The sequence below is a fragment of the Lithobates pipiens genome, unplaced genomic scaffold (assembly GCF_037356315.1).
Source record: "Lithobates pipiens isolate NorthernLeopardFrog02 unplaced genomic scaffold, aLitPip1_a1.2 Scaffold_19, whole genome shotgun sequence".
Classification (NCBI taxonomy): Eukaryota; Metazoa; Chordata; class Amphibia; order Anura; family Ranidae; genus Lithobates; species Lithobates pipiens.
Genome location: NW_027507764.1, coordinates 12,427,989 through 12,441,583, shown reverse-complemented (window position 1 = coordinate 12,441,583; position 13,595 = coordinate 12,427,989). Strand labels below are relative to the sequence as shown.

Below are 13,595 nucleotides of genomic sequence, written 5' to 3'. Positions count from 1 at the left end.
AGTCTGCCGGAAATCTCTATGGTTACTTGCTGGGGCCGGCGGATCCTGTGACCGACTCACCGATGGAAACGGTGAGTCGGTAGAAGCACCGGAGGGCGGCCAGGAGGGGGTGTCCCCTCCCGCCGCTCGTAAGAACGATCAAGCGGCGGAACAGCCGCTATGATCGTTCTTATGGTGCAGGGAATCGCCGGCTGAAAACGGCAATATCTGAATGATGTCTGTGGCCTCAGGCATCATTCAGATACCGGTATAACCACTGAAAGCCCATGACGTCAATAGACGTAGTGTGGGAACCAAGTGGTTAAAAAAGGAAAAAAAAAAAGCCTTTACTTCCTCTTTAAAGATTCCAACTACCAGCAAGGAGTAGTCCTTACATTTAGAGCACCTGTCGCTTCAGATCAGAATCAGAAACCGGTCCCTGGTGCCAAAAAGGTTGGGGACCGCTGTTCTAGAGCACCCCCCCAAAGCCCTGAGATAAGCGCTAGCCTGCACCACTTTACTAACAGCTTGTAAAGAGGTCTATCATGGTGATGGTCAAACAGAGAGGTGGTGGTGGGGGGGGGCGGGTGGTGGTGGGGGGGTTGGACAGCCGGCCCAAACTCTACAGGAAAGTTACAAATGAGCCTGTTACAGCAAAGTAATATCCACAGTCCTCAAGAAGGCCAAAATGAATGGATTGGTTCTTCCTGGTTCCCCCAATTGCAGTTCGCTTTGTTTCGGTAGTTTTATGTTGGTAGCAAAAACACGTGTGTGTGTGTGTGTGTGTGTGTGTGTGAGTGTGAGTGTGAGAGTGTGTGAGTGTGAGTGTGAGAGTGTGTGAGTGTGTGAGTGTGAGTGTGTGTGTGTGAGTGTGAGTGTGTGAGTGTGAGTGTGTGAGTGTGAGTGTGAGTGTGTGTGTGAGTGTGTGCGTACCAACGTGGACACATTAAGGGTAGGCGGAGACACCTGAAAACTGTCAAAAATGCAAATAGATTTGCTGCATAAGACCAATCAGCCCGACCTCCATAGAGGAAGCCCACTCACCATTGGTCAGTTCTTTCAGTTGGTTCTGCAGGGTAATGGAGGCGTTATAAGTTCTGAACACCTTGGCAGTCAGTCCGTCCATCAGATCCTGGAGATGTTTGTTTAGTGTGGAGGTCTGGAAGGGAAACGAAGGTTCACACATTACAGATTTTCTCTCGGATTACAATAAATAGAATCAAGTTAAGTTCTTCCAAATTGGCAACATAATGGGCCAGAACATACCGGAACCTTTTAAAGCCGAGGGTTTGTGAAGACCATACGTGTCAATTCAACCTTGCCAGGGCATTTCATGTGGCCCTCGCACCTCTCCTGCAGCTGCGGCACTCGCCTCGTCTCTGTCCGCACCTTATCATAGCAGTAGAAATGGAGGACAGAAGGCCTCCACCCGTGCAGCTGCAGAGAGACTCATCTCTTCCCCCTCTTCCCCAATTTCAGCAAATCGGCAGCAGAGGGGAGGACAAAACTCCTCCTCCAGATCCTGCTCCTCTGTGCAGCTGCAGCATCCCCTTGTCTCAGCATTCAGCAGACTCCAGGCCTCCTCCAGACCCTGCACTTTGTCCCTCCCAGTTTCTCCCCTGCAGCAGCACAAGGTAAGGGGGGGTGCACTGTGAGGTAAGGGAGGGTGGGGGACTTGAGACTGCCGATGATGGTGGTGGGGGGGGCTCTTGACATCTAATGTAAAGTATTCACATATCTCAAAAATAAGATAATCCCCCTTTCTCTCGCCTCAACTATTGCGGGGCTACCCCCCCCCCCCCCCCACCCCTTCTGCCAATTCCTCCACTGGTTTCCATTTACTCAGCGAATAAAAATTCCAACAAAGTCATCCACCAGTCTACACCGAGATACATCACCAAAATATCACCCAACCGTCCTCGTCCTATCCCAGTCATGCTGTGCTCCCTCGACTCCTCCAGACTCTCCTACTACTCTGTAACTCCCTACCCCAATCTGTCTGGTAATCTACTTTTTCCACCTTTGGATAATCCCCGAAAATTCAACTCTCCAGGGAAGCCTATAGTGCCTCAGCCGTACAACTGAAATCTGAGTTTCTCCATCAAGTCCCCCTCCCCCCCATTTATTACCTCTTGTATCACATACCCTTCTCTCTCTCAGATAGTAAGCTCTCAGGAGCAGTGTGTCTGACCCTCTTGTGTCGATTTATCTTACTTGTGCAGGTTCACTCTATATTGTAAAGTGCTGAGCCTACTGTTGGTGCTCTATAAATCCATACAGGATTATTTTATTTTTTTTTAAAGCGGGGAGGAGCCATGTAAATAATTCCTTTATGCCCCAAATTGCAATCTCCACATCCAGATCCGCTGCTATGTAGTACGGATGCACACCATTGTAGAGCAGTGGTCTCCAAACTGTGGCCCCCGGGGCCAAATGTGGCCCTTTGCTTGCTCATATACAGTCCTTGGGACATTATTTTAATCCACTGACACCAACAATGGGATCTAATTCCCCCTCTGACACCAATGAAGGGGCAAAATTCCCCCCAATGATATCACCAATAGGACATAAACCCCCCCCCCCCCCCAACAATGGGACATAATTCTCCCCACTGACACCAACAATGGAACATAATTATTCCCCCCACTGACACAGAGACAGCAATCCCCCCACTGAAACCAATGAAGGGGAACAATTCCTCCCAATGACACCAACAGTGGGTCATAACTGCCCCCACTGAAACCAATAAAGGGGCACAATTCCTCCCAATGACACCAACAGTGGGTCATAACTGCCCCCACTGAAACCAATAAAAGGGCACAATCCCACCCAATGACAACAATGGGACATAATTCCCCCCACTAACACCAATGAAGGGGCACAATTCCTCCCAATGACCCCAATAATGGTACATAATTCCCGCTCTTATACCATTGAAGGGGCACAATTCCTCCCAATGACAACAATGGAACATAATTCCTCCCACTAACACCAATGAAGGGGCACGATTCCTCCCAATGACACCAACAATGGGACATAATTCCCCCCATTGATATCAACAAAGGGGCACAATTCCTCCCAATGACACCAACAATGGGACATAATGCCTGTTCTAATACCAATGAAGGAGCACAATTCCACGCCAGAGCAGCGTTTTTTGCCGGTGGTATAGTAGTGCTGCCCCATTGAATTCAATGGGGAGCAGCGGTGAGTTCACCGCTCCAAAGAAGCTGCTGGCAGGAGTTTTTCTGATGCCCCCTGCCAGTGCACCGCTCCAGTGTGAAAGGCCTCGGGCTTTCACGCTGGAGTGAATTGAGCAGCTGTTTTAGGGCTTTTTTCAGGCGCTATTTTTAACGCTATATCGCCTGCAAAGTGCTCCAGTGTGAAAGGGGTCTTATAGGTAAGCCTATAATCCGGTGTACCGGTAGGTACTGTAAATATATCCTAAATGTGCGCCGTTTGGGGGATATTTAATGTATAAATGTGCTCTGAAGGAATGGCCACCATTGCGTTTCTTCAGAGTCCTGTGGCGTGACCGGCATGTGCAGGAGTGACGTCACGCGGCTCCGGCCAGTCACAGAGCCAGAGTCTATGTTACCTTCCTCTTTAGAAACTAAGCCATTTTATGACACTCGTTGCTTACAAGTTAAAGTCAGTATATTTTGATAGAAAATTACTTTGAACCCCCAAACATTATATTATATTAAAATAGAATAATAATAGAGGAGAGCAACTGAGCATGTGCAGAGCACGGTCAGGCAGTGTATTACTGGATTTTAAACATTAGAGACACTTAATATTTTACACAGCTATACCGGCAAAAGGGTCCGGCCTGAAGTCCTCTAGCAGGACTTAATTTTCTGAATAAAGTTCCACTTTAAAGCAGAGTTCTGGAGAATTTTTATTTTTTTTTTATTGATGCGAGCATTATTCATTTTTTAATTAAACGATTATACCTGCTAAATTTTGGAGCTTTCTAAAATATAAATTTGAAAAAGCCCATGGCGAGCAAAACACACCCAAAAAACATCCACCCGGTGCATAAAAAAAGTGCACACACACAAAGAGTGACACACTAAAAAGTGCAGACGGGTGTCTGATGTCCTCCACTAGGAAGGACCATACCCGATGTCCTCCACTAGGAAGGACCATACCCGATGTCCTCCACTAGGAAGGACCATACCCGATGTCCTCCACTAGGAAGGACCATACCCGATGTCCTCCACTAGGAAGGACCATACCCGATGTCCTCCACTAGGAAGGACCATACCCGATGTCCTCCACTACCCGATGTCCTCCACTAGGAAGGACCATACCCGATGTCCTCCACTAGGAAGGACCATACCCGATGTCCTCCACTAGGAAGGACCATACCCTGATCCCCCAGGGCGTTAGGCTCCAGACAGGGGCTGAGGTACCAGACTCATCAGTGGCCATCCAGCCGAAGCCGGATGACCTCCTTTCCCCCGGGAGGTCTGCGGAAACAGAACCTCCTAGGTACTTGGTACTATGGGGCTTCCCCGAAGCTAGGCCCCCCAATAGAGGGCGGACCAAGCCAGAAGGCCTATGTCCACCCTCCCACAAGAATCTCAGGATAGGTCTGAGGACCGACACCCTGCTCATCAAAACGTGAAAGTGACAAACGTGACACACACAACACAAATAAAATAAATAAAAAGTGGGGAAGGGATAGTGAAGAGGAGAGTGAAAAGGTGGCCATTGTGCAATACAATGACCAGGCCCTCTGGCCAGGAATCAAAAATTCCTCTGGTCCTAGCCAAAAGGCCGGGCCCTAGAGGCAGGTGTAAAAAAGCGTGCATCTGGTGATGTGACCTAGGTACCCGAATATCAAAGTGCGAAGCACAGTGAACATAAGGCACCCCTGGACTGCCACTCCAGGGGCACATCACCATGGGCTTTTCCAAAGAAGCATCCCTGACCTCCCAGCCCAGACCACGACAGCCCCCACCCCGGCCAGAAAGGCATGGAGATCCAGGAGCTTAGCGAGACCCTTTGTCATCAGGTCACACCCTCGCTCCTACCTAATTACATTCGGGAAGTACAGGCCGCCCCCCTGCTGGAACAGGAGAACAAAACGTTCCCTCCCAAAAAACTGACTGGAGCTAAAGCTGCCACAATCCAAGCCAGGCGGCCAGGGTCCCCTCCCCTGGCGCCGTCCAGTGGTTCTCCATCCCCATCAGAAGGCTTCCCTTTCGGCTACGAAATGTTCCGGGTCACCTTTACACCAGCAGGCTTTGCATAGCAACCGCCACCCCTGCTCCACCTCGCCGTAGAACAGGGACGGAAGCAAGCGCCACCTACTGGTAACTGATAAGAACAGATACTACACTTGATCTTAGCCAAAAGAGCTTTCTAAAATATACATTACTTACAATTTACTCCCTCCTTTGGTGGCCGTTGCCATCATGATTGTGGGCAAGATTAGCCCAATCGATATCTCCTGGATAAGCTTTGGAGAGGCGCATGCTGGGTAACCAGCATGCACCTCTCGATCTTGCGCAAGCACGATTCCCCGGCGGCCGTATCGCGATTGTTTCTAAAGTTGCCATAACAACGGGCGGAGACGGAGGAAGGTCCCGTCCCGTTGTTATGGCAACATAAACACATATCGGCTCTGTGATCCGCCCCTAAATCGCATCCGGAAATAACGTGATTTTTTTGATCACAGTACTGCCCACAGACTACTGGGAAATGACGACACATCACAGGCGAGGGAGGAAGTGACCAAGAGCTCCGCGGACCAGGAAGTGGCAGATTAAGAGGACTACATGGCAACAGGGCGATTCTGCTAAATGTAAAAAAAAAATCGTCCGAATGTTTTTTTTTTTTTTTTTTTTATTATAAAATAGAGGAGCCCGATTAAAAAGAAAAAAAAAATTTCAGGGTGAGACTCCACTTTAAGGACCAATGACATCAGTCTACACTTCAGAGAAGCTCACGCCGTCAGAAAGCTTTGGACTCAAAACAGAAACTCAGAAATACAGGAACAAGGAACAGACTCCTTGCAAATCAGGGTCCTGACTCACGTTCAGTCGGTCAAAGAGATCATCTTCCGGATCCTTATTCTCCATGAACCGTTTTAGATTCTTAAACACCTGAAACAAAACAGAGACGTGACTTCAATAACATTTCCTTATCTGCTGAACTGAAATCCCAAAGAAGTGTTATCGGACCCGGCCAGTTCTTCCCTGCTGGACTACAGAAAACCTCCCTTCTGTTATAGAAATGAGAAAAGGGCGAGGGAGGGAGAAAAGGGCGAGGGAGGGAGAAAGGGGGCGAGGGAGGGAGAAAGGGGGCGAGGGAGGGAGAAAGGGGGCGAGGGAGGGAGAAAGGGGGCGAGGGAGGGAGAAAGGGGGCGAGGGAGGGAGAAAGGGGGCGAGGCAGGGAGAAAGGGGGCGAGGCAGGGAGAAAGGGGGCGAGGGAGGGAGAAAGGGGGCGAGGGAGGGAGAAAGGGGGCGAGGGAGGGAGAAAAGGGGCGAGGGAGGGAGAAAAGGGGCGAGGGAGGGAGAAAAGGGGCGAGGGAGGGAGAAAGGGGGCGAGGGAGGGAGAAAGGGGGCGAGGGAGGGAGAAAAGGGTGAGGTGTTCTGCTATTCATCAGAGGATAAATGGATGGGCATGACCACACTGCTTTAGATTTCAGTCCATCAGAAGCAAAGTTGTCACCTCAGTTAGGAAGAAGTCACTGGGCTTCTGGCAGATTACCAGATTATTTTTTGTAGGAGCATCACTCCCAGACCGCCTCCTGTAGCTTTACTGCTACAAACGCAGCTCCGCCCCGGCTGTGCCATCATTCAAATGGAGCACAAGCCGATCAAGCGGGGTCCTGGCCAGCGAATGACAGAAGAGAGCCCTGTGTTGGTAAACTACACAGAGCTCCCTACAAAGAAATATGATGTACCATTTTTTTTTAGGGAGATAAAATGGTTACGCTGCTTAATAAAAGCAGCACAAAATCACACATTGTTAGGCACACAGTTAACCCCTTAATTACCCCGAGATGTTAACCCCTTCCCAGCCAGTGTCATTGTATATTAGCACTTATCACTGTACCATCGTTGATCCCCACCGTTCGTAGTATAAAAAAATATATATATATTAATTCCAGTATATATTTTATATACACATATCTATCTCTCTCTCCCATATATATATAGGACTTATATTGCAGCCATCACCGACAATCGTGCTATGTCTTATTTTTGGGGAAACGGGGTATATATAGATATCTGTGTGTGAGTGTGTGAGTGTGTGTGTGTGTGTGAGTGTGTGTACATACACACACACACATTAGATATATAGATATCTATATATACCCCATTTCCCCAAAAATAAGACATAGCATGATTGTCGGTGATGGCTGCAATATAAGTCCTACCCCCTAAATAAACCCTACCCTGTTTCCACGAAAATAATCCCTACCCTGAAAATAAAACCTACAAGGACTTTAAAGAGGAAGTAAACCCATCCATTTACTAGTTTTAAAAAACAGTTTCATTTCCGGCACATGCCGGAAATGTAACACTCCCATTGGTTGTGCTCTCAACCATACTGTCAAACCATCCAATGGCTGGTGTCATAACTGATCACATGTGCAGCATCATGGCAGATGTAGATTAAACAGAGACAAAGATGGCAGCTTCCTTGGCTGAAAACGATAGGGGGGTTTACTTCCACTTTAACAAGGGCTTATTTGGGGGGGGGGGGGGGGGGGCCTATATTGCAGCCATCACCTACAATCACGCTAGGTCTTATTTTCAGGGAAACAGGGTAGCTATCTATATACACACACGTGTGTGTGTGTATATATATGTGTGTGTATATGTGTGTGTGTGTGTGTGTGTGTGTGTGTGTGTGTGTGTGTGTGTGTGTGTGTGTGTGTGTGTGTGTGTGTGTGTGTGTGTGTGTGTGTGTGTGTGTGTGTGTGTGTGTGTGTATAGACACTTTTGTGGGAATCAGTAGGGGTTGTGTGTGTGCCTAGCTGGTGCTTGCCAACCGTGTGGGGGATGGTCTGACTGGGTGAAGACAGAGATCCGTGTTCCTGCTTAGGAGGAACACAAAATCTCAATCTTCTCCCCTGTCAGAACGGCGTTCTGCCCCGTTTACATAGGCAGATAACCTTTCTGACTCTCTGGGGAATGATCATGGGTGGCTGGCAGACATCGGGTCCATCGGGACCCGCTGATTGGATCCCCCTTCTGTCCAATCAATCCAATCACCCCCTAGAAACTATTGTACGAAATGACGCACAGGTACGTAGTTTTGCGCAATAGAGCCGCCCTGCCACAGTACATCTTCGGTAGGCGGTCTGGAAGGGGTTAAAGCAGGGGTAGGGAACCTCGGCCCTCCAGCTGTGATGAAACTAGCGAGTCCCATGAGACATTGCAAGACCCTGACAATTACAGGCATGACTCCTTGAGGCAGAGGGATGATGGTATTTGTAGTGCAGAGGTTGCCTACCCCTGTTAAAGCCCATTTTCATACAAATATTAACCCCCTCATCACTCACTCAAACTGATCTCTTTGATGATGTCATAGAAATATTTGATACATGAAATTTACCTGATGCCCCAAAAGGGGGAGTGGGTAGGAGGTGGAATAGATGAACTGCACCCCCCATTATTTATTTTTTGTTCCGTCAGGGACGGCTTCCTCTGCCCCCACACCAAGAAAACACAATGGACTGTCAGGAGGGATTCTCGCATAAATTCGGGTCTTGGTTGGGGAGTCGAGTGAATTTGTTTCCTGCAACCCGTAGTTGCAGGAATGAAATTTGCTTTGTGTATGGCCAGCCTAAGTCTATATGCCTCCTGTAACAATCTGGTTTGCTGAAAATAACCAACTATTCACATTGCATATTTCACAATCTAGCGGCTTATAAAACAGACATTTAAGTTTGGAAGGTGTCCCCCTCCCGACAGCACAAGTCCTCACCTCTTTCTCCACAGGCACCTTGTTGTAGTATCTTATGGAGTCTTTTCCCAGGAAGTCGAATTCTACCACATGCTTCTGACCATCCAGCTCAGGAAACAGTTGAATGTGCTCCACCCGCAGGGAGCAGCAGCCCACGGTGTCGGCCGTCTCACCCTCTTCCTTCTCATTGCCCGCTCTCAAGGCCAGCTGCCAACCAAGAAACACAGATTAGATGTTGTGTGCTCAGCCCTGTAACTGTTCTCTCTGCCTGAAAACCTACAACCTGCGCCCAGCGTACATTGTGACTCTCCTGAAGGCCTCGTCGCCTACATTTCCCTTCGTTCCAGTGATGCAACCTGCATCAGTATCTTCTGCATTCAACATGTCCAGATCCTTGTGTCCTTGACGCTGTACCGGCCTCCAACCCCCGTATTCTATCCAAAACCAAACATTATATTGCAGCTTACTAATTCTTAGATTTGGTGACCTCATTGGTTTTCTTTCCTGTATTTTCACCTGGTGCATCTGTTTTTCAACAGTACAAGCTCTCCAGCAGATGAAGCAGTTAGGACGAGACAAACCATTCACTAATGATAAGTAAAAGCTGATCATTGTAAGCACCTTTATGTAAAACCTTTATACCAAAACGAAAAAAAATTATTGTTGCAACGGCTTATAAAAGCGTGGGCCTGCGTTTGGCTTCAATTTGATAGTCTATCTAAATCTGCTAGTGCATCTATCGCCCCAAACCGCAGCTTAACAATGCTGCTGTCCAAAAGGTTTCTCCGTTTGTCGTTTATCCAGAGTGGGGGTGCTCTGATACAGGAGGCGTGTCACTGGCCAGATCACCAGGTGAAAATAGGAAGAAAGCCTAACAAAAAAAAGAAAACAAATGCAGCCATTACATCTGATTGGTAAGCTACAATATATATATATATATATATATAATTTTTTGCTCCGGCTCTCTGCCCCCCCTCTCCTTGGATCACACTTTTGCCTTATACACACAATGCTCCGCTCTCTGCCCCCTACTTCTGACCACACTGCTACCTTGTACACAAAATGCTCTGCCTCTCTGCCCCTGGATCACACTGCTGCCTTAAACACAATGCTCCGGCTCTCTGCCCCCCTCCCCCTGGATCACACTGCTGCCTTGTACACACAATGCTCCAGCTCTCTGCCCCCCCCCCCCCCCCCTCATTACATGGCTGCCTTATACACACACACAATGCTCTGCTCTTTGCCCCCTACTTCTGACCACACTGCTACCTTATACACACAATGCTCTGCCTCTCTGCCCCTGGATCACACAATGCTCTGGTTCTCTGCCCCCCTCCACCTGGATCACACTGCTGCCTTGTACACACAATGCTCCAGCTCTCTGCCCCCCTCCCCCTGATCACACTACTGCCTTATACATACAATGCTCTGGCTTTCTCCCCCCCCTGGATCACACTGCTGCCCCATATACACAGTGCTCCGGCTCTCTGCCCCTGTACCCCTGGATCTCACTGCTGCCTTATACACACAATGCTTTGGCTCTCTGCCCCCTGGATCACACTGCTGCCTTATACACACAATGCTCCAGCTGTCTGCCCCCATATCTCTGGATTAACAGCCATGTGCTGGAGCTCTGTGCTCCCTCCCACGGTCTGATTGGGGCTGCCGGTGGAAGTCCTCTCCTCCACCCCCCACTCTCTGCGCTACTCCCGGCACCTCTGAGTTTACAGGAGCCAGAACTACAGAGGAGGCATCGGGTATCAATGCGCACTGACAGTATTGAAACATTGGCCAGTATAAATCCCCACAATGTTGATTTGTGGCTGAACCCCTGGGGCCACCAACATTTTTTTGAGGATCATCAGTGGTCCATGGGCCAATGGTGACCGCTGCACCAGAGGACAGATGAATGTGTACAATACAGAAGACAGTGATAGGGGCTGCAGCACTAGCAGGGTGGGTAGAAGGACAGGCTACTTGAGAACTGTAATATCTCTACTATTACAGGGACCTGGTGGTTTCATTTCATTAAAGGCCTGCCAGGGTCCCTATAGTGAAGGAATATGCAATTAGCGGACCTCCAGCTGTTGCAGAACTACAAATCCCAAGAGGCATAGCAAGACTCCAACAGACACAAGCATGGCACCCAGAGGCAGAGGCATGATGGGACTTGTAGTTTTGCAACAGCTGGGAGGTCCGCTAACTGCAGATCCTTGCCATAGTGTATCTTCAACCAAAACTTGTATGGACAGAGTAGGCAAGGATCAGAACCCCTGCCAGTTTTTTTTTGTTTTTTTTTCTGTCTGCTGGGGAGATTCATCCTATTGGTACTGTGCGACGGGAAATGCAAAACTTTATAGCCGTCACAGGTGAGAGGGAAATCTTACAATGGGGTCACCCAGTGCAGACACAACTGTCTAAGAAGGGATTTTCATTCCTTTGGAAAAGTGAATGGGATTCCCCCTAATGGAACACAGAAAGCAAAAAATAAATAGAAGAAAAAAAAAAAAAAAAAGGGCTACAGAGACACTTTAAAGAATATGTAAGTCCAGTATTTCATATTCCTGATATGTGGCTGCTGTACTCTGTACTTGTATGAGAAAGTCTCCTGTTCCCTTTGTATTGCTTCCTGGTGTCCCTGCCAGTCCCTCTGCTTTCCTATGAAAAGCTATGCTGGGAAAGCAGGCTGCTCTCCACTGATCAGACTTGTCCCGACACCCCTCCATCCTGCACACCATTCACTGGGAAGATCGGTGTACTGCTGCTTCATCGGCCTCCCCCAGCACTTATGCAGCAGAGAACAGAGGGAATGTGATCACTTATAAAAAGGGGGAAAAAGGTATTTATGTTGTACTTTTTTTTTTTTTATATATATCTATATACAAATGTTTTGCATTTTATTTCTATGTTAATCCCTTTGCACTGGTGCCTCCTGGCCCTACATAGGATTCCAGATGCTGGGAGTTGGGGTGAAGTTTAATATCGTGTAACCGTCGGGATTGGCTGTCACGGCGGTCTTGCTGTCGGGAGCTTTCCGTTAGCCGCTGGTAACTGTGCCAGGAAGTGCGCGCTCTCGGCACAGCTATATCTGCCAATTGTTAAGCAAATATGCGGCCTCCCTCTGAGAGGCTACATATTTGCATACCATTGGTGCCTAGGGGTTAAACTAAATGGGTTCTTTTACAAGGTGATCATTTACAATCACTTTAACCCTTCCAGCACCCTATAGAAAAGCCCCAAATCGCCACATAGCATTTCCATTTTTGGAAAATCGAATTTCTTGCCATTTATGAAGCTGCCCTAGGCAACTGTTCAACTTATTTGTGTACTAATGGAAATGAGGTGAAAATTCTGTCAACTTCCTAAAAGTGGAATAATTGCAGCTCACATTTTATTAAACTGGAGAAGCCTTTAAGCACAGTGGCTAAGTGATCAGCCCTTCTGCCTGGCAGCACTATGGACGTCGGTTCGAATCCCAACCCACGACACTACCTGATTGGAGTTCTCCCTGTGCTTGTGTGGGTTTCCTCCAGGAACGGTGGTTTCTTCCCACATGCCAAAAGACATGCTGGTAGGTTGACTGATTGCTATATAAATTGGCCCTAGTATGTGTACGTAAGAATGAGAGTTAGGGACCTTAGACTGTAAGCTCCTTTGAGGGCAGGGACTGATATGAATGTACAATGCACTATATTTAACAGCGGATAACACGCACTTTTCCCCCCCTTAAAATCAGGAGGAAATCGCGCGTGTGTGTGTTATACGTGGATATAGGGCTGTGACTACGAGCCGAGCAGAGTACGCAAGAGATCCGGCTCTGTGTATTCCGGCAATAACAAGGCTGCAGATGGGCACCGATCAGGCTGCAATGATGGGCAAAGCTGCAGATGGGCACCGATCAGGCTGCAATGATGGGCAAAGCTGCAGATGGGCACCACTCAGGCTGCAATGATGTGCAAAGCTGCAGATGGGTACCGATCAGGCTGCAATGATAGACAAGGATGCAGATGGGCACCACTCAGGCTGCAATGATGGGAAAAGCTGCAGATGGGTACTGATCAGGCTGCAATGATAGACAAGGATGCAGATGGGCACCACTCAGGCTGCAATGATGGGCAAAGCTGCAGATGGGCACCGCTCAGGCTGCAATGATGAGCAAGGCTGCAGATGAGCACTGATCAGGCTTCAACGATGGGCAAGGCTGCAATGATGGGCAATGGCCCTTATTTTGCTTCAAAATACTTTAAAACTGAAGTTTTTTTCCTGAAAATGCCCTCTTAAAATGAAGGTGCGTGTTATACGCCAATGCGGTATATGTAAAGCGCTACGTAAATTGTTGGCACTATACAACTACCTGTAAAAAATAAAAATGAATAAAAGAATACAGTGAAGTGCAGAAAATAAAAAATAGTTTAGCACAGTGGTCTCAAAACTGTGGCCCGGGGGCCACAGTGGCCCTTTGCTAGGATTTCTCTGGCCCTAATTTCACTAACCGACACCAATGATGGGGCACCATTCCCCCTGACATCGACGGGGTACAATTCTTCTATTGATACCAACGGGGCACTAATTCTCCCATTAATACCAATGATGGGGCAATATTCCTCCTACCAACACCAATGACTGGGCACCATTCCCCCTACTGACATCAATGATGGGGCACTATGCTTTTATTGATCCCAACA

At 48.2% G+C, this 13,595-nt stretch overlaps 1 protein-coding gene across 3 annotated transcripts in view; it reads right to left on the bottom strand.

The window, feature by feature from the left end:
• The window catches only part of LOC143995810 (DNA topoisomerase I, mitochondrial-like), a 171,528-nt gene that overhangs the window by 18,267 nt on the left and 139,666 nt on the right, over positions 1–13,595 (bottom strand). For all 3 annotated transcript variants that reach the window (XM_077490522.1, XM_077490523.1, XM_077490524.1), the window contains 3 exons: positions 8,932–9,117; positions 6,027–6,095; positions 1,024–1,138 (listed from right to left, as the gene is read on the bottom strand). In XM_077490522.1, the coding sequence (XP_077346648.1) occupies positions 1,024–1,138; positions 6,027–6,095; positions 8,932–9,117 (370 nt within the window). The remainder of the gene's footprint in view (positions 1–1,023; positions 1,139–6,026; positions 6,096–8,931; positions 9,118–13,595) is intronic.